Raw genomic sequence first — 19,603 nt, forward strand, 5'->3', positions numbered from 1 at the left:
GATGGCCTGCTTTCACCGGTTTTAATGGTATTTTTACACGTATTTTAAGGCTGTGAATTACTGATAGTGAACCTGTTTAAAGATTTTGTACAATGTAATATAGAAGTGCTTCATCTTCTTGGTCTAACATTCTACCTGTGCTGCCTACAAAGGAGCCAAGATGAAAGAGGAAAATTGCAAGCCTCTAAGAAAAATGGCTAGTAAGTAGGGGAGAAGTTACGTTGGTGTCTATTATAAAAATGCCACTTTCACATTTATTTTAAAACAGAGTTGGACAGTCTTTTCAGTAGGTGTACATACAGTATGTGTCACTAGGCACCCCCATAGCTATTTATGAATGCAAATATTCCTCTATGCATGGTTATATATTACTTTATTAATTGGCAGGATCGGCTGTTGCAGTGCATGATCACACACTGATAAACAAATGCTAATAGATGCATTTTTTTTCCTGTTCAGTGCTTCAGAGAAGAAGATTTTTGTCAACTTCCCTGTTGGCTTGGGTCAGCCTGCTGAGAGAATGCTAGTTCTATGATTATTGCTAGCTTTATTTTGAACATCTGATAGGTTTTTCATTAGCAAGGGACAAGGATTCAGTTTTTCTCTTTTTAATGAATGCCCCAGTACCAGAGTTTAGAAAAACATATTGAACCTAAAAGTATTTGCAGGTTCACTAGAATGAGTCTTAGTAAGTAATTTGGGTTTCCTAAGTGCTGTCATATTACATTTAAAATAACAATAGCAGGTTAAAATAATAATATAGAGCACCAGTATTGTATTTTCTGTTTAAAGTATTTTGCAGACATTAACATTTACCAAACATTGACAACAACACAGTATGGGAAGTAGAATTATCTTAATTTAACAGATAAAGAAAATGAGGCAGAGAAGTGAAATGACTTTCTTGAGGCCACAGAGGAAGTCAGTTATTGATGAGTTCGCAGTTGTGAGGTTTAGAAGCAGACCTGCTCAGATTAGAGATTAATAAGCAATAACATTGAAAATCTCAGTTCTGAGTACCATAGCTGCTAAAATCATGTTGGAATTGAAGTAAAAGAAAATACAACATATTCATGAGATGCGTATTTAAGATCCAATATTTCATGGCCTGTGAGAACTAGAAGTTAATACTTTTACCCACTAGAAAGCTGAAATTTCAAGTGTGTGAACATTCCTCTTTTCACAAACAGAAAAAGTGGCTATTAATATACCTGCCTTGCCAAATAACAATTCTATGTATCCCTGAGTTCCAGTCTCTCCTGGATCCCTCACAGTTGTTAACTTTGATCGAAAGCACTTAAAAACACTTTTGAGTTGTAAAGGAAAAGTAATTTCAGATTGTGTTTTGATTACACTTTTAATTCACAGTGGCAAAAATAGACAGCTACAAGTACGTGAGAAAAATGTTCCTTATGCTTCTAAGTAGGGTGACCAGATAGCAACTGTGAAAAAACGGGACAGGGGGTGGGGTGTGTGTGTGGGGTAATAGGCGCCTACATAAGAAAAAATCCCAAAAACCGGAACTGTCCCTATAAAAATGGGACATCTGGTCACCCTACTTCTAGGTGCCCATTGCTAGCATACTCACACATGAATTATTTACTTTTTCTTCTCCCTCTGCTGTTTCCCTGTTTGCACCACATGTACCCCATTGCTATATTTAAAAAAAATACACCACATTTCTCTCCTTTCTCCACAAAAACCTTTTCAGTTATATAAAACTTACATTTTTCATGATTTGATAGAAACAGGAGCGGATATTAATGCCAGGAATTGTGTGTTAGAATATTTGAGGGCTTGATTACATTATATTTTTAAATTAGGAGTTTGGATCTTAAATCCTCATGTTTTGTTTTTATTGGTAAGAATAGAGAATAGATAAATCTAACAAATACCCTGTGTGACGGCTTGCCCACCTTCGAGATGCAACCTGATGTGACACAGATACTGAGATCAGTTCTGGGAAGATTCCGCTTAAGGGACTTGCCCCAGCACTCAGGTGTCCACCTCCCTTGCAGTGCAGACCCAAAGGTATATTATGAAATCTGCCTCCTCCCTCAGTGTGGAGGAAAGTATGCACAGCCTCTTACCCCTCACTCCCAATTATGAATTGCACAAATGGGGTTATATTGTAAACAGGAAATAAGTTTATTAACTACAAAAGGTGAATTTTAAGTGGTTAAAACAGAGGTGGGCAAACTACGGCCCGCATGCCACATCTAGCCCGCGGGACTGTCCTGCCCAGGCCCTGAGCTCCTGGCTGGGGAGGCTAGCCCCTGGCCCCTCCCCCGCAGCCTCAGTTCGCCCCACCACCGGCGCAATGCTCTGGGCGGCGGGGCTGCGAGCTCTTGTCGGGCAGTGCACCTGTAGAGCCTGGCTTGACCCAATGCTCTGTGCTGCACAGTGGCATGGCTGGCTCCAGCCGGGCAGCGCGGCTGCCTTTCCTGGTGCTCTGGGAGGCGCGGCTGTAGTGCCGCCATCTGCCAATGCTCCAGGCAGCCCGGTAAGGGGGCAGGGAGCAGGGGGCATTGGATAGAGGGCAAGGGAGTTTGGTGTGGTGGTCGGGGGCAGGGGTGTGGATAGGGGTCAGGGCGGTCAGAGGGCGGGGAACAGGAGGGTTGAATGGGGGCATGAGTCCTCAGGGGGCAGTCAGGAAGGAGGGGGGGGTTGGATGGGATGGCACAGGATCCGGGGGCGGTCAGGGGACAGGGAGCAGGGGGGCATGGATGGGGCAAGGGTCTGGGGGGGCCGTCAGGGGACAGGGAACGGGGGGGTCAGATGGGGCAGGAATCCCAGGGGGACCGTCAAGGGGTGAGAAGCGGGGGGAGGGGGTGGATAGGGGTGGGAGCTGGGCCACGCCTGACTGTTTGGGGAGGCACAGCCTCCCCTAACTGGCCCTCCATACAATTTTGGAAACCCGATGTAGCTCTCAGGCCAATAAGTTTGCCTGCCCCTGGGTTAAAAGATAGCAAACAGAACAAAGCAGATTACTAAGCAAATAAAACAGAACACACAAACTAAGCTTGTTTCACTAAAGAAATTGGTTACAAATAGTATTTTTTCACTCTAGATATTGTTGCAGGCAGATTACAGAAAGTCTTGAAAGGCAGCTGCACTGGTCTCCAGCTTGAGACTTCAGCTTGAGACTCACAAGCTAGACGCCCTTCCAGCTTGGGCTCAAACTTTCTCTCCCCAGTTCAGTTCTTGTTTCCAGGTGTTTTTCAGTGTCTCTTTGGGTGGGGAGGCAGAGGAGAACCTCGATGATGTTACTCCCCTGCCATATATAGCTCTTGTGTAAGGTGGGAACCCTTTGTCTTCCAGTGGAAAAACACTGGCATTCCAAAAGGAGAAGAGAGGTATCCAGAACCAGGTGACTCGGACCCATGTCTCTGCAAGGCTGTGGCTGCCATTGCTCTTAGGCTGTCTGGAGCGTCCACAGGAAGACTAAATTCTCTTAGAGTCAATTGTCTCTGCTAACGGGCCATTCGCACTGTCTTGCTTTCTCATTGTGGTACCTGAAGGGCTAGTTGGGGGTCATGCCCAAAGTACCCATTTGAAATACAGATACATAGTCAATATTCCTAACTTTAGATGCAGAAATGATACAGACATACAAATTGGATAATTGCATTCAGTAAATCATAACCTTTCCAATGATATCTTACATGAGCCATGTTGCATAAAGTACACCTCAGTTATGTCATATCCATATCATAAGCATATTTCCATAAAGAATATGGAGTGTAATGTCACACCCTGTGTCCACTAGAATTGCTGTCCTGTGGATTCCCCCTTCACCTTTTCTCATTTTTCTACTTGTGATAAATAAAGCTCTCTGTCACTTATTGTTCATTCTCTAATTGGCTGATTAGATCCCCTGCAATAGCCTGGAGTTTAAGGAACTAATAAAGCATTGGAAACTTTTTGGGGCTGACCTTTCTTAGCCTATTCTATTGATATCCTAAAGGCTGCATGGAAGGTCACAGGGCTCTTAGAACATGATTAAAGTGTATTGAAAAAGACGTCTCAAGCAAGAAGCCAATGTAGGATCAATGTTTTCCACCATTGGAAGTGCTTTGATTTACAGCAGCAGCAGGTCCTTTTCCTTTTTCTTTTTCTGTTCCACTTCTTAAACTATTTCCTCTGGTCTGTTTTGGCCAGATAGAAAGATCCAGGAAGGTTTTGTAAAACCAAATCCCTCCTTTTCTGCATAGTTCAATTGATAATGTTAACCAGAAATTTATCTTTCAGTTCATTGATCAGCTGAGAAAGGACTCTAATCTGATAAGAACCATTCCACAGTATGCCAGCCTGCAAAAACCTTGAATCAGGCAGGAAATGTAGGATAACATTTAATGTTGGCCCTATTTAAAAAAAAATGAGCAAAATATTTTTCTTTTAAGTGAGCAAAACTATTTCATGACCACTATTAAAGAACCTCCTTCATGCCTCTTTCCCCGCCATTAGTTACTCCTGAGGGAATTTTGTGCCAAAAAATAAAAAATTCTGCACACAATATTGGAAAATTCTGCATATTTATTTGTCAAAATAACAACATAATCATGCCAGTTACAATTATTTAGGTTTAATTAAGTATTTTGAAGTATTTTAACAAATATGTTATATCCATTTATGAAAAAGAAACAACTAGAAAATAAATGTGGAAAACAACCTTGCATTGATAATAAGCAGGAATTTATTTTTCCCATCTCCAATTTCTATGATTCCCTGAATGTGCTAGGTGTGGGTAGAAAAGCTGAAGGAAACATTTCTTAACTACAACTTCTGATTTTGCAGATCTGCTGTACAAACCAGTATACTTTGTTGTACCAGTCTAGTTCCTTGTCAGTGTGGCAGACATTCATAATCAGAACATAAGGGTTTTTTGTGCCACAGATTCACTAATTGTGACCTTCCCAGTCTTCTCCTCAGCTTTTTGTTCTTCCTTCAACAGTGGACACATTCCTGCCAGTCTTTGTGCTACCATTTAATTTGCACAGCAAGTTCTACAATACTGAACAGATGACTGATCTCAGCCAGAGCAAGAAAACCATAAAATGCACCAAGTGCTCCGCTTCATTTCAACCAAGCGATGTTGTATTTTTTTGCCCCAATTGCAACAAGGGTCCAGTGTGCTCCGGAGGTGCTCTGCTAGAGACATCTGAGTTTTCAAGGTCCCATGATGATATCTTGCCTCACCAGTCAGAGGAAGAAATCTCTCTTGTAACAGAGGTGAGCAGATTGGGTTTAGAGATACCATTCCTTTCCACCCAGGTTTTATTTCATAATGACTAGTGCTCATTTCTGCTTAGAACAATAAGAACTATATTTCCCAGTGTGCCCTCATAAGTGTGTATAGTAGAACGGCCCAGATTCTAACTACGTTCTAAAACATCTTCCCTATTCACAATGTTTTTGAAGCCTTGTACCTAATAATAATAATTCCTAGCTCTTATATACTGCATGTAACAATCTGTAATGTTTTTTTAAAAATCCCTGGTTCTCTAGAAATTGTGGATACCATGAGAAGAGTATGATATAACACGTTATGCTTGACCATACCCATATAGGACCAATTATATGGAAGAAGCTGTTTCACTATTATAAAAAAATCTAATAATTTATTAGAAAATTTGCAGAACAAATTAACTTAATATATTAAAACATGTAAATTCCTGATTTTTTTCTTTTGAAAGAAATGTAGTGTTAATATCTTACCTCGAGACACAAAAAGGTTACATATTAAATGGATTTAATGGGATTAATTAGTTAATGCTTTGAAACTGCAAAGTGGTTTATAAGTGCTAAGGTATTCATGTACATTTTACTTAGTGAAGATTATATCATGTGAATACAGAATTATATCATTTTTAACCTAAGTTGTAAACAAATGTTGAGTAAACCCTTGTTTTAGAGGACTTTTTTTTCTCCCTAAGAGCTAGGCCAAGGAGTTGTAGTACTCTGAGACAAATTACATTGTAGCCCTAAGAAATATGTCTGTCAGACTATACAGTGCAATTAACGGTAAATGAGGTGCTGGTAATACATGTAGTAAACAATCTAGGAAACTCTATATGTAGGTCCCCTTGACCCAATTCAGTAACGTATATGCTGAAATTCTTTGCTAAAGGATGGTTTGTTGAATCACGTCCTGAACAAGGATGGATTTAGGCACATGCGTAATAGCTTTTGCTGAAGCAAAGCTTTAAATAGAAGTGGTCTAATTTTCAGAAGAACTTGTTAGCCAAAAGGGCTCGTTTTCCCCCCGGAGCTTACCTAATTACACCAAGGAGGCACGGAGACAGGAAGACGTACCACACACCCTGATATGTCATTGATCGCAGAGCTGTCGGTCCTCCTCCTCAGAGAGAGAAGAGACACACACACACTGGCCAGATGGGATTACTTTTATACCCGAAACAAACAAACAAACAACTGTTCCTACATTTGGTTGACCTTGTACCTGTACTGTACATGCATCTGTTAGGGGATAATTGGATAATAGGATATGATATATATATATATGGGGGGTATACATCTACAAGATACATCTGTTGAGGATACATTTGGGGCACAAGACATCATCACAAGATACATTACTAGATACTTTGATGATGCATACATGCTGCATACTGCATGGGGCTGCAACAAAGCCAAACAAAACAAATAAGCTAGATAGCTGAGCTAGGTAGATACGATATTCGGTCTAATGAGTTCTGTACGCTTTTCGGTTTTTTTTTCCACAGCATAGCATAGCAGCATAGCATCCCTAATAAAAAAAGGCAAAGGCAAAAAAATTTTTCATTTTTTTTTCAAAACTGAGAACTCACAAATTCCCTTGAAGTCAATAGAACTGTTGTGTTCGGCACATTTGAAAATCAGGCTTTTGATTTAGGCATCCAGGTTTGAATATGTTGGTCAGTTTATTTTCCCCTCTAATCTCTTTCAATTATAGTAATCTTAAATGTTTTAATAGTACATCATAATAATTGTATGCTATATAATAGTAGGTAAAAAATTCAGACAAAAGTATGGTTTTTAAGTTGACTATCTGTCTTTAATTTCTCTTTAGGCCATTCTTATTGATGTACAGAGTTTCTTATTTTAAGTATTGTTCCTGCAGTAGTTAATGCATTGATTGGGGACATATTTATCTCAGAACATAATCTCTCTAATATTGAAGGTTCTAAAATTGTACAATTGGAAGTGTTAAAAGCTTTTATTGGAGGAGTGTGTATTAAATATATATCTGAAAAGAATAAAATGAAAAAAGCACTTTAAACTGAATGCCAGAAGAAAATCCATCATTTGGGATATATTAACATAAATGGGTCCCTTTTAAAGAAGCACTTCTAAATTGATGGACGCAAACTCAATATCCTCTTTAGTCAGTCATATCTGAATATACCATCAGTGACTTGTTTTGCAGCATTTCTGTAAGTGGGGGGACAAAACAGGAAATGTGTTTAGCAAAGAAAGCTAAAGTACATTCAGCCTCAGTTATTCCCTCACTATGTAAATAGTATAGAGTATCCAATAATATTGTAGAATAATCTCTGTTAGTAATAGCAGTTGTATATATGGTAAACCTATAGCTGATTATTTGGCCACTGGTGTATAGGAAATATCCAATGCTAGACCTGCCAGGAGATATGTGGTGCTTGAAAATAAATGAGGACATTGCATTAGAATGGCGATCATCTTCTAAAATATAAGAAATCCTTTCTATTATTTAATTCAGTGTCAGATCCACATAACATTACTTTACTTCAAACAATTTTGTAACATATCTCATCAATTGAAATATTTTTCTTATCAGGCATAATTATTGCAGATAATTATTTATGACAAGCGTTTATATAGTGTCCATCACCTTAGTATGTGAGTAAAATGAATTCCTTCTAGAGTTGTTACCACTTGAAGCTGTTTCTGTAGGTCAGTCTGTGACCAGGAAAGCCAAGGGTACTTGTTCGCCCATTCCTACTTAGGCCAGCATTTATCCCTATTTTCCTCCTATTCAGTCACCAGCTTTATATGAAGAATTTTTGTGTCCCCAACCAGGGCTGTCCTTAGGCATACACAGCATACATGGCTGCGTAGAGCACCTGAAAATTTGGCCCGCCTCTTCCTATCCCTGTTCTGACCCTTCCTGCAGGCACCCACCACAGCTGGCTGCTGCAGCCTGGTGAGTCTTCCTGCAGAGTGGATCTAGTAACTTAAAAGTGAAAAAGCCCTCTAGCCTGCCAGATCTATTAGCACAACATTGAAACTGTTAAAGAGCCATTCAAGTGATAGTGAAGCCATTTAATAGGCATTTGCCAACCCCCAGGTATATAGTCAGTTTCTGAATTTACTGACAAAAACAGTTCTGCATGACTGTCATATTAAAATTGACAGTGTAGGACCATATGATATTTCCATAATATATTGGCACCACTTTGAACAGCCCAGTAAAGTAAATTGTGCATAAAGATGCCATGTTACTAAATGTGGTTATTATGATCAAGTTTTTGAGCCACTTCCTGTCCAGTTAAGCCCCTCTGTGAGCAGATACAAGTCTGCTGCCCTTAATGGAATAGTTCCATTTACACTAAGACAGAATATAGCCCATTGAATACAAGCAATAGAGACCTACAAAAGACAAAACATATTCTTGGTTTTTACATAATTCTGGATAGATATTTTGCCATCTTCAACTTATTGACTATTAATTTTAGGCTATGTGGAATCCTGTAATTGATTTTAAATCTTGTTAATCTTTTAAACTGTTACATACTGTGATTTAGTGTATTCTATATCTTACAATACTGAAATATCTGAAACAATCTAAGAATTTTTAAAATAGTGAATTGTAGTTTAATTTCATGCTTCATATTTTTGTATAAAGATGCCAAAGTCAGAGCTAATAGAATCTTATAGAAAAATGCTCACCCAGTCAACTCGCAGCAGTAGTGCAGAAAGCAAAGTTCCTCACACACGAATAGATGATGGAGCTGCTATTCAGGTATGTAGCCACTTTTATCATTAATAATATCCTACTGAACCTTAGTTTTAACTGTTTTGCATCAGCAGATACAGACATTTAGCTTTGTTTGTATAACATTAATTACTTCTGGGAATGTGAGCTTCCTTTTTTCCCCAAAAAAGAACAATTTGATATTTCAGCACCTTATTCCTAAAATAGATTGCAGCTGTTTTTCATCCAAAGGAACCCGAGTCCTGATTTTCTGTCTTAAGGCTCCTATTGACTATTTTTAGCTAACAAGGAGCCAGACTCCTCTATTCAGGAGTCCAGATCCTTTCACTGCTACCACTGTACAGCTATGAGACCTTTTGAAAAAGCCAATACCAAAAGTCATTCTCCTCCTGTTTAAGTGAGAGGATAACACTTTTTTTTTAAACAAGTACCAAAATAAAAGGGGTATTCCTGCTATTTTTGAATCCTATTCTTGCTCATTTATCTCACACCTAAAAGAAGAAAACACCTAATGAGAGAGAGAAACACCTATCATCTAACTTCAAAATGCTTGGTTAATGAAGATTTGTTTTCTCCATGAATTTTGCTTCAAAGGTGCAGAAACCAGAGCTCTAAAATGACCTGCTGTGTGTGGTCAGAAGTGCAGCACTTCATTTGCAGTCCATCCTGTGTCTCAGGATATTAATTTGTTAGAGCAATGAATTTACTCTTAACTAAGAGAACATCCCTTCCCCCCACCCCTCTATGAAGAGGAACAGACCCAAATAAACAGTTCATTGATTGGGGCTATATGCCAGTGCAGAAAAGTTAACCAAAAGATCCTTCTGTAGGTGTGCTGAGAAGTCTGTAAAGGGTTCACAACAGACATTTGTTGTTCTCTCTTGTCTTTGTTTCTGTTATTTTTTGGAAATGTGTTGAAATTAACATAACCGGACCTTAATACATTAGAAATATCTTGTCTTAGAAATCGTATCTTTGTAATAGAAATAAAACTGGAGCACAAACCCAGTAGTTTCCTTTGTTGGTCATTTAAAGTACTAAGCTTTTGTTTAAAAGAAAAAATGTTTAAGATCTCATCATTAAGAACTTGATCCAATCACCATTGAAGTTGTTGAAAGGCTTCCAGCAATTGCAATAGGCATTTAATCAGAACCTATCATATTATTTATGTCTAAGTTTACAAATCACAGATACACAGGAAACTTAAATTTGCCTCTTGTAAGTATAGAAGAATTGTGATTTCTATGTATTTTGTTTCACAGCATATTTGAATGCTGCTGTTCTAAGGCTAAACTACCATTAGGAGTCTTGCCCATGTTAGGTCTGCATAATGTTTGTTTTAACCTACATTATCTATTATTCTTTTGTAAGTGTGTCCAGCACTCTAATTTGTGGGATAATAAATAGTCAGACTAAGAAACAAAATTCTTTATTGATTTGCCCACAAAATTTTCAGATGGAGAATTCATACTGAGATCTACATAACTCATCACGGTCTAGCCTATTATATCAAGTGGCATTGACAATTGGAACAGGTGTTCTCTTAAAAATGAATCTTGGTGTACATGGGCAGGATTCATCATCTCCTGTTAAAGAGATCTTTTAAACATTCCAATTCAGATACTTTTAACAATGACAACTATATTTTGCCACCAAAGTTTTTAAAACAAAATTTCTTTTTCTGGTTTCTGTTTCCTTAGCAAATCTATTGTTTCGGAAGAAAATTAGGACAAGGCAGCTTTGGGGTAGTAATTGAAGTAAAACACAAGGAAACCGGCAAAAAATGGGCAATCAAAAAAGTTAATAGGGAAAAGGTAAATATTATGTAGATCTCTGATTTATTTTAAACCTGTCTTACTTTTCCTTTGATTTTCTATCCAATCTGTTTCTGCAGTATCTTTGTGCCTCTCCTCAATATCTTTGTGTATCCAAAACTTACATTGCAATAAGTGCGTGTATTTACTCTCACTGTTTAGATGATATTCTCATTATCTCTTCCTTGTAGCAGAAAGTGAGTCACATCAAGCTTTAAATATTAAAAATGTAATATAAAAATGGAAATTGGGGTTCTTGCTCCTACATGGAGTCACAATTGAAGAAAAAGTTTGCCAGATCAGACCCTTAATTATCCAAATCTATTTAGAGAACATTGGATGTTAAGTGAATACCATTTAAAGTTTATTTCTTTTTTGCTAAATAATTTTTTAAAATCCTAAATAAAACAAAATATTAGTTTAACTGATTTTAATGATGATTTACATTAAAAAAACTATATGAACATAGTCTGAGAGCTTACATGCCAAATTTCAGCCAGCAACCGACTTTTTTTAATGGCTGAATGACAGACCTTGAAAAGGTGCAATACTGTTAAAACTTTAATATTAGTAGCCCATGTTATTTTGGTGTGTGACAGGCTACTAGCTGATCCAGATTTTGAGCTATTGTGTATTACTGTTCATAGTTTTACCATTATCAAACATTGCTAAACTGACAATGATTAATTCTCCTTAATTAAGTTACTGCAAACAAGTTAGGAAAATATGGTTCTTATAATCACGTCTTATCATATGACAAGAATAGTAAGCTTAGGTCTGATCATATTTGGAAGGGAGACCTCCAAGACGAGTAGGTTGTACTCTTCCATCCAAGCTGGTATTAAGCCAAAGCCCAGTGTGGTGTTAAGAGGTCGTGTTCTGTCTGTTACTTTCTAATGAACAAGACAAAAATCATTTACGTTCATTTGAGATCCCCTTGCAAATGTTCACAGGATTAGAGATGTTAGCTCCAGTGAGCTGGCCAGCTTCCAACTTGAGTAATTACATTTTGTTTATCTGCATTCCCCTGATATTTTTCTTCATTTTCTGTCTTGAATGTTTGTGTAGTGTTGCTGTGTATGTTAAACAGTGGTCCTGTTCTTTCCATGTTAGGTGCAATAATTCATTTTTTGTGTCTCTCTCACATTTTTCCCATCTTAGGAAAAGTAATTACTATTTTCTCTCTCACATGTATGCATGTGTGTAAACCTGCACACAATTTTATGAAGTGCTTCAGAAAGGTTTATGGAAAGACTGTATATAAATGTAAGACATTATTAGTTGAAAAAGCTAAAATATAATGGTAGCAACCCCAAAGTACAATAGGATTTATTTTGTAACTCTTTTTCTAAATGTAAGACATTTGTTCATTTGTTTAACATTCTGTAGATTTCTTTAACAGAAATTGCCATTGTGGAATATATATGGTCATATCATGAATATTGTCATGCTCTGTAAAATAAATTTTCCATCTAAAATTAAGGCTGGAAGCTCTGCTGTGAAGCTACTTGAACGGGAGGTGAGCATCTTAAAAAGAGTGAACCATGAGCACATAATACATTTAGAAGAGGTGTTTGAGACCCCTAAGGTAAGGGTTCATTAATTGCAATACTCTGAATGCTATTAATATTTAATGAAAGGTGCAGAGATCAATAGAAGCTTTCTTTTCTGCATTCTGAGATAATTCCTCTTGCTTTCTTGTACACTCCCCTCGCTTATAGGACATTTCTCCTCACCTAGTGACTAGAAAATTGTGGAGAAATGTACATTTTAATTTTTCCTAATTTTTTCCTAGGCTGTTCTAGGCAGTAAATATAAATCCTTCTGCCAGCAGTTGAAAAGATAATCAAAGACCATGTGTTGTCATTTCCTGTTTAAAGGAATTAGCTTGCCGGGCCTACTTACTTATGTGCCTGTCTCTAACAGGAGCAGCATAGATTTGGCCTTAGTTTTTACATTTTTTTTCCTTTTGTAAATTCACAATCCAATTCTTTCTTTTCTTTCAGGATTAGCTAGTTTATAGTCTGGTACTGTCATAGTGAAGTTTATTTTTTGTCTCATCATGTTTGTTGTAGTACTGTGTGAGGGGGAAGTCCACTGGTTGCAGTGTGGCAGACAACACCCAGCCGGAAGCTAGCTTTCCGTTTTGATTTGTCCCATTTTCTCAGAAATAACTGGAAGACCAGAGCTTGATGGAAGCTTTTTTGAGAGTGAATTAGTGTCATTTTTTTTAGTCACTTACTTCACAGTTTGTGAAAGGGGGTTGGTTGTTGCTGTGTTGGACAGCACAAAGCTCAAGGACACTATAATGATCCCACTGTATGATGTCCATTACAGTGGCACAGATCACTTTTGATGAACTGTAAGAATGTATTTGATCTTTTTTATGTAATTGGTCAAAGGTTGCTCATGTGATATGATTTATAGCTTTATTTGTAGTCATTAAAGAAGATCATGTTGTCTCTTTAGGTTTAGTGATGCTGCTATAAGATTCTCTTTTTTAAGAAGTTGACAATATGCTGAATGAACTCTTAGAACAGTCTTTAAAATCCATTTTTTTTTTATTTTTGTTGTACATGTTCTTGAAAATTTGAGAGTTTATTTTAGTATTCAAAATATTCAATCTTGTATATAAAAGAAAATCACTATTTTGGTTCTTTATTAATGTTAGCGGATGTTCCTTGTAATGGAGCTGTGCGAGGATGGAGAACTTAAAGAAATTCTTCACAGGAAAGGATGCTTTACAGAGAACGAGACAAGGCATATAATTCAAAGCCTTGCATCAGCAATAGCGTATCTTCACAAAAAAGGCAAGGATGTTCATTTCTTGAATTTATTAATTGGCTCTGAATGTCAGTTTTTTGTTTAAGAGTAACAGTGAGCTCTGTTTATATATATTATTTATTTCCTAGAGTACTGGTGTCCCTGTGACCTAGAAGTGAAGCATCCTACATTAGTGCTTTCCCCCCACTATTTAAACTGTTAACATTTCCTTTTGCTTCTTTGTTGCGGCACCATCCATCTGACAATAACATGAATTTCTTCTTAAGTCTCAACCACTTTGCATTACAGCATTAACTTTTTTCAGCAGCTAAGTAAATAGTCTTATTACAGCAGAGAGAAAGAAGCAGGCATGGAGTGCTCTAGATATTCCTTAATTGTCTGTCCTCCACATGGTGAGATGCAGTCAACATCAGCATTTTAATTCACCCCAGAGAAGCATTAAAATCCTGCACAGTCCATGACAGAGTTAACCAATTCAGCCAGAAAGCTAGAGTTCAGTGTATCCAGTTATTTTTCCCTATATTGTAGGCGTATGAAGATTTGTATTTGAATAACACAGAAAATTTTATTCATCTCTATATTTTGGAATTAGTTGGAGGAATTAGCAGCTCCTCTTTTTCTCCCACCCAGACATATGATTCCTTGTCTGTGGAATGGCCCCTTCTTTAAGGCAAGTATGGCTTTGGTCTTCTCTCTAATTTTGGTTTCAGAGTGGCAGCCGTGTTAGTCTGTATCAGCAAAAAGAATGAGGAGTACTTGTGGCACCTTAGAGACTAATACATTTATTTGGGCATAAGCTTACATGGGCTAAAACCCAAAGTGCCCAAATAAATTTGTTAGTCTCTAAGGTGCCACAAGTACTCCTCATTCTTTTTTCTCTATTTTTGGTGGGCAGAGAAAGGGGAATAAAGAAATCTACAGTCTCATCCCCTTTGGTCTCTTGGATATGAAACGAGATTATATTTATGAAAATACACCTCTACCCTGTTATAACACCTCCCAATATAACACGAATTTGGATATAACACGGTAAAGCAGTGCTCCAGGGGTGCGGGGCTGCGCACTCCGGTGGATCAAATCAAGTTCGATATAACATGGTTTCACCTATAACGCGGTAAGATTTTTTTGGATCCCGAGGACAGCATTATATCGAGGTAGAGGTGTATATGCACATTTTGTAAATCTGTAATCCACTACTCTTTTTTCTATAAGATGTTCACAAGTCTGCTACTGTATAACATAGAGCAATGCAAACTGTTTTTTTCTTATTACAGATCATCAGGAAGATGGATCCAAATTTGATCCAGATTTGGAATCTTCATATAAGACTCCTTGGATCAAAGGGCAAATACTCCTTCCTTTTAAGTTTTCAGTAATGGAAAGCTAAATGCATTGAAACAGAAACTCATTTGAATGAGTAATTTCCACAAGATAAAAAAAATTGTCAGAATATTTTGACTACAAGTGATAAATACATTTTTATTTATTGTTCTCTTCATTGACAGATATTGTTCATAGAGATCTAAAACTGGAAAACATTTTAGTTAAAAGCAGTGAAACTGATGAAGAAAATGAAATGAAATTAAATATAAAGGTAGGACTAGAAATTGTAGCAACTCTTTGCTTTGAGCAATGGTTTAGATACCCAGGTATCCAATTCAGCCCCCCAGTAATGCCTGTTTGTAGCTTTTGAATAGAGCCACTATATTGTGTTTTAAGAACACTAAGAAACCTGCCCAGCCTAATGCAAAGATTATTGAAATGAATCATTTTGGAAGCTAAGTGCCACTGCTGAAAGATACTTTTTTGGGGAGTCAGATATTGGTGGTATAATTTTAGTTCAGTTGAAACAAACCTTAAAGAAAGCATACCTTATTAATCTAGCTCTACCTTAGGATAGTTCCAAACTCTTAGTAACAGTAAGTTAGCAGGAATTCTAAGCTATAATTTTTAAATTATATGTATTGCCTATTTAATGTAAGTGTGTTAGTAATTTAGAAAAAAGCACATCTAGTCTAAACCCTTGATTTAAATATAAATTATACACCATTCTAGGCTTTGTTGGATATTACTAAATATTTACTAACTAAACACAATTAATGTACCATGTACTTATATCTATAGAATTTAGTTGTAATAATTGGTCCTTGAAGGCTAATAAATCATATGTTAGATCATATACTAGTTGTTCCCCATTTTAATAGCAGCTGCTGTATGTTATTACAACCTCGCAGAATTGAAGTGTTGGATTGCTGATCTGCTCCAGTAGATAAAGTTGTATGTTCTATATTGTGATATATATATAGAACATACTGATTTATCTATATCATATCTCATACATTGTGTAATAACGATGCTTTTATAAAATGCCCTGGAAAATTCCACGGTACAAAATCCAGCCTACATGTACCTTGGTCTCCACTTTGCATAACTTATTTTCATTCTGAGAAACATAAAATTCTGGATCTTGATCTCTTCCTTCAGTGTGGGACATGTGGGCTGCACCTCTCTTCCTGCAAATAACAGAGGCACTTCAGACTTGTCATGAGTCAGAACATCCGTTCTGTTCTTAATGCCCAATTCTCTGCCTCCAGCAGTGCAAATAGAGCAGTGATTTAGCCCTCCTGGCTTATCCAGTGACAGTCTTGCTTTTATACCTCAGTTTAGAATTGCAGCAAGCAAGATCTTTCTTCTCCTTCTCTCTCTCTTTCATTCCCCTGTTCCTCAGGGCACTAAGGTTTTTCTAGTCTCCATTCTTTAATACGGCTATCTACAGAGATCTTTCCCTCTGTTTACCTTATCCTCCTCATGGTAGAATAGGTCTGATGGAACAATCTGAAGACCAAGGGAGAAAATGAGAGATTGAGCTGTGGAGATCCTTTCATAGTTAGTGGCAGTAGAAGTGATTGCAGGATAGGGGAGCCACGGAGACCAGGGGAGAACAGCTCCCCTGTTTTGCAGGAATTATGTATATGCAAGTACATGGCTTATAAAAATCTTGCTCCTCATTTTCCCATTGTCCTCTCAATCACAACCTTCCTCATCCTTTTCCTTCTCTCTTTCTCATCCCCTTCAAAATCAATTACTGCCATTGCTGCCTCTTCCCCCACAAAAGTAATTAATTGCCCCTCACCCAACAAAATCAGCTACAGCTGCTCTCAACCTCTATCATCTTTTTGTGGGACCCTCATGCTGTTGCTCCTGTTCCTGTTGCTCTCCTGAGATTTTTACATGCTTCCTTCAGCCCACTGCCTGAAGTGGGAGAATTGCTGTGATCTATACTCTGCCTCTTCTCATCACCAGACTTTCAAGACTTGTGAGTATGGATGCTGGGATCTTCACTTCCCTCTCTCTAGCCCTGAGGAATGGTGTCTGCCTGAACCTTCACTATTCCTTTGACACTAGACGGAGCAGTAACATCTATGGAAGGAGTGTGGAGGCCTATTGCAGCAGCGAGGAGACAGATGCTTCTTGGTGAAGGAAGAGGTTCTGCTCAGTGTATGGTATATGCCTGCACAAGGCAGAGACCCACACACTGGATTTAGAGGGAGTCCTGAGTATAAGGGTAGAAACTCCCTTCAATTCCTGTCCACCACGAAATACGAAAGTAGGAGCTCTGCTGGGTAAAACTTCCCAGGGTAAAACTTGGGCCAGGGACACCAGGAGAAAGGATTGGTCCTATTCCTGGGTCTGGCCTTTCTTCCATTCCAAACTGCAGCAGGACTTGCATTCATCCAGAAATAGCACTAGAGGGCAGGATATTCCTTCTCCTGGCAACTTCAGACATATGAACACTGGGGATAAGGCAGTATGCTGTGAATATAGGTGCTCTTACACAACCTTGGAGAAAAAAGGAAAAACATCAAATCATTCTGAAGGCATTTAATAGGTTTTAGGACTAGGAATAGAGAATCTGTCCCTCAAGACACAAGGTGCACAGGAGTCTACACCATATAGTAAGAAAAAGATCAGGAAGAGTTTGGTCTGTCTAAATTCTCAAAAGGCTGAACAAGTTGATGGAAAAAGTTGAAATTCAGGATGGAGAATTTAACTTCCAGGATTGTAGCAGACTCTTGAAGGGTTCTACTGATATTGGTGGAACTGGCAGGCACTTGTCTGCATATTAGCATCAGGCCTTCTCATTGTCAGACACCAATACCAATACAAAACATTACCTTTCATTCTGTCTGTATCCCCAAGAGTGTCTATGAAAGAACTGGCAGTGATACTATCCACTGAGGAGTCTAGGAACATATCTACTTATGGCGTACTTGACAGAATGTCAGCACCCACCTCGCGAGAAGGAACTATTAATGTCTCTCCATGCTACTGATAAACAAGTTTGTAATATGAAGAATTCTCTAATCCTCTTCTTGGAAGATTGCCAATCTGGGGGTTGAAAGAAACACAAGGAGAGCCAGTCTTCCTTATGCGATTCAGCAACATTCAAGCACCAATGTTTAAGATGATTCAGAGCCAAGAGTCACCAAGGCATCCTTACATGCATCTTCTACAGTCTTACATGGAGATTCCTATATGGATATGAATTAACGAGAGAGCTTCAGAGATTAATTTTAGAGGCCTAGAATCTTTGTCTACAAGAGATGCAAAGGAAAGTAAAGATACCATCCAGAGTGATGCAGTCCCTTACATTACATGAAGCCCATGTAATGTAAGATCCTTCCTTTACAATCCAGATACTGAGCTAGCTTGTTCATCCTTTAGAAAACATTTTGAGCTTCACCTTTAATTCTCCACAGTCTCATTCTTGGGCAGACAGTTGCTCTAGGTGGTGATCCTGTAGTAGATAAATACTGTTAATTTTAGGGAAGAAGGAACCTTCTTTCTGTCCTACCTATCTTCTCCTCCCTGTAATTTTCCCTATTCTTCTCTGTATGCCAAATGTCTCCTGTTAGGGGAGAGGTGAGGATCCAGAATGGAAAACAATTTACCAGATGATTTCCTTTCTGATACTGACCTATCCCACTGGGTTATTTTTGTGATGGCCTCTCCTTGGGTCCCTGTGTATAACTATCATAGTTGTATTGGGGTGTTACTGTCAGCAGTTTTACCTCTATCAACTAGTAGAAATTAAATATTTCAGTACACCTTGGAAGTGCTTGTTTTCACAGATCCTAGCAAGTGCCACCCACTGCTGTGAGGGGAGTCCAAGCTTTTATGCTCTGGATTCCCAGGGGTGTTTTACAGTTTTGGAGCCTGAATGGAGTTCAGCCACTGCCCCGATCTAGGAGTCCTTACACATGCTCTCAGGGTGCAGACCTTGTATCTGGCATCCTGGAGTGTTGGAACCCATTCTCCACCTGCTTAGCCTCTCTGGGCAGAGCACTGACCCTTCAGGCTACCCAATATTTAAACATGCCCCTTGCCCAGAACTCCATCCAACAGGTGCGAAGCATCTGGTTTACGGTGTAACTCTCAGGGTCACACCGTAGTTGTGATACCACACACACACACACACACACACACACACACACTCTCTGTTCAGTCTGTGAACTTTATGCTCTTTATATTTAATCATGGTAAGCACAGGAGAGTACAGATCACACAAAACAATAAAACACTATAAACACAATGTCCCTCACTAGCTTACCCTTCCCTTGGGAATCTTTGGGGGATCATCTGTGTTCTGGCAGACAGGGTCTTTCACCCCATTGCCTACCCTGGCCTAGCAACATCCTCCCTTATCTTACTTGGGTGCAAGATGGCTCTCTCCCACTTCCCCTTCTCTACGAGTCCCTTTATAGACAACTTCTGGGGTCACCTGCTTCTTTTGTTCTGCCTTCTGTTTTTTCCACTGCTTTCAAAGCCCCCTCCCTTCAGACAAATAGAGGAAGTGTCTTCTCCCAGCTACAATAAAGCCATTAGCCCAAGATGTTTTACTTTGAATAGATGATAGTTGAGTGCTGATCACTCCCCATTGTCTTTGGCCTGGGAGAGACATGACGCAGCCTGCTAATTCCTGATGGATCCACATCCATGTAGGCTTTCCATGACACAGTAATTTCAT

General features: G+C 38.5%; 1 protein-coding gene across 3 annotated transcripts in view; it reads left to right on the forward strand.

Moving 5' to 3' along the window:
- The window catches only part of STK33 (serine/threonine kinase 33), an 84,691-nt gene that overhangs the window by 40,168 nt on the left and 24,920 nt on the right, over window positions 1–19,603 (forward strand). For all 3 annotated transcript variants that reach the window (XM_039538828.1, XM_039538831.1, XM_039538830.1), the window contains exons 2-7: window positions 4,955–5,232; window positions 8,888–9,004; window positions 10,678–10,791; window positions 12,275–12,379; window positions 13,463–13,601; window positions 15,081–15,169. In XM_039538828.1, coding sequence (XP_039394762.1) covers window positions 5,023–5,232; window positions 8,888–9,004; window positions 10,678–10,791; window positions 12,275–12,379; window positions 13,463–13,601; window positions 15,081–15,169 — 774 coding nt within the window. In that variant the 5' untranslated portion in view covers window positions 4,955–5,022. The remainder of the gene's footprint in view (window positions 1–4,954; window positions 5,233–8,887; window positions 9,005–10,677; window positions 10,792–12,274; window positions 12,380–13,462; window positions 13,602–15,080; window positions 15,170–19,603) is intronic.

Source organism: Mauremys reevesii, linkage group 4 (assembly GCF_016161935.1).
Source record: "Mauremys reevesii isolate NIE-2019 linkage group 4, ASM1616193v1, whole genome shotgun sequence".
Taxonomy (NCBI): domain Eukaryota; kingdom Metazoa; phylum Chordata; order Testudines; family Geoemydidae; genus Mauremys; species Mauremys reevesii.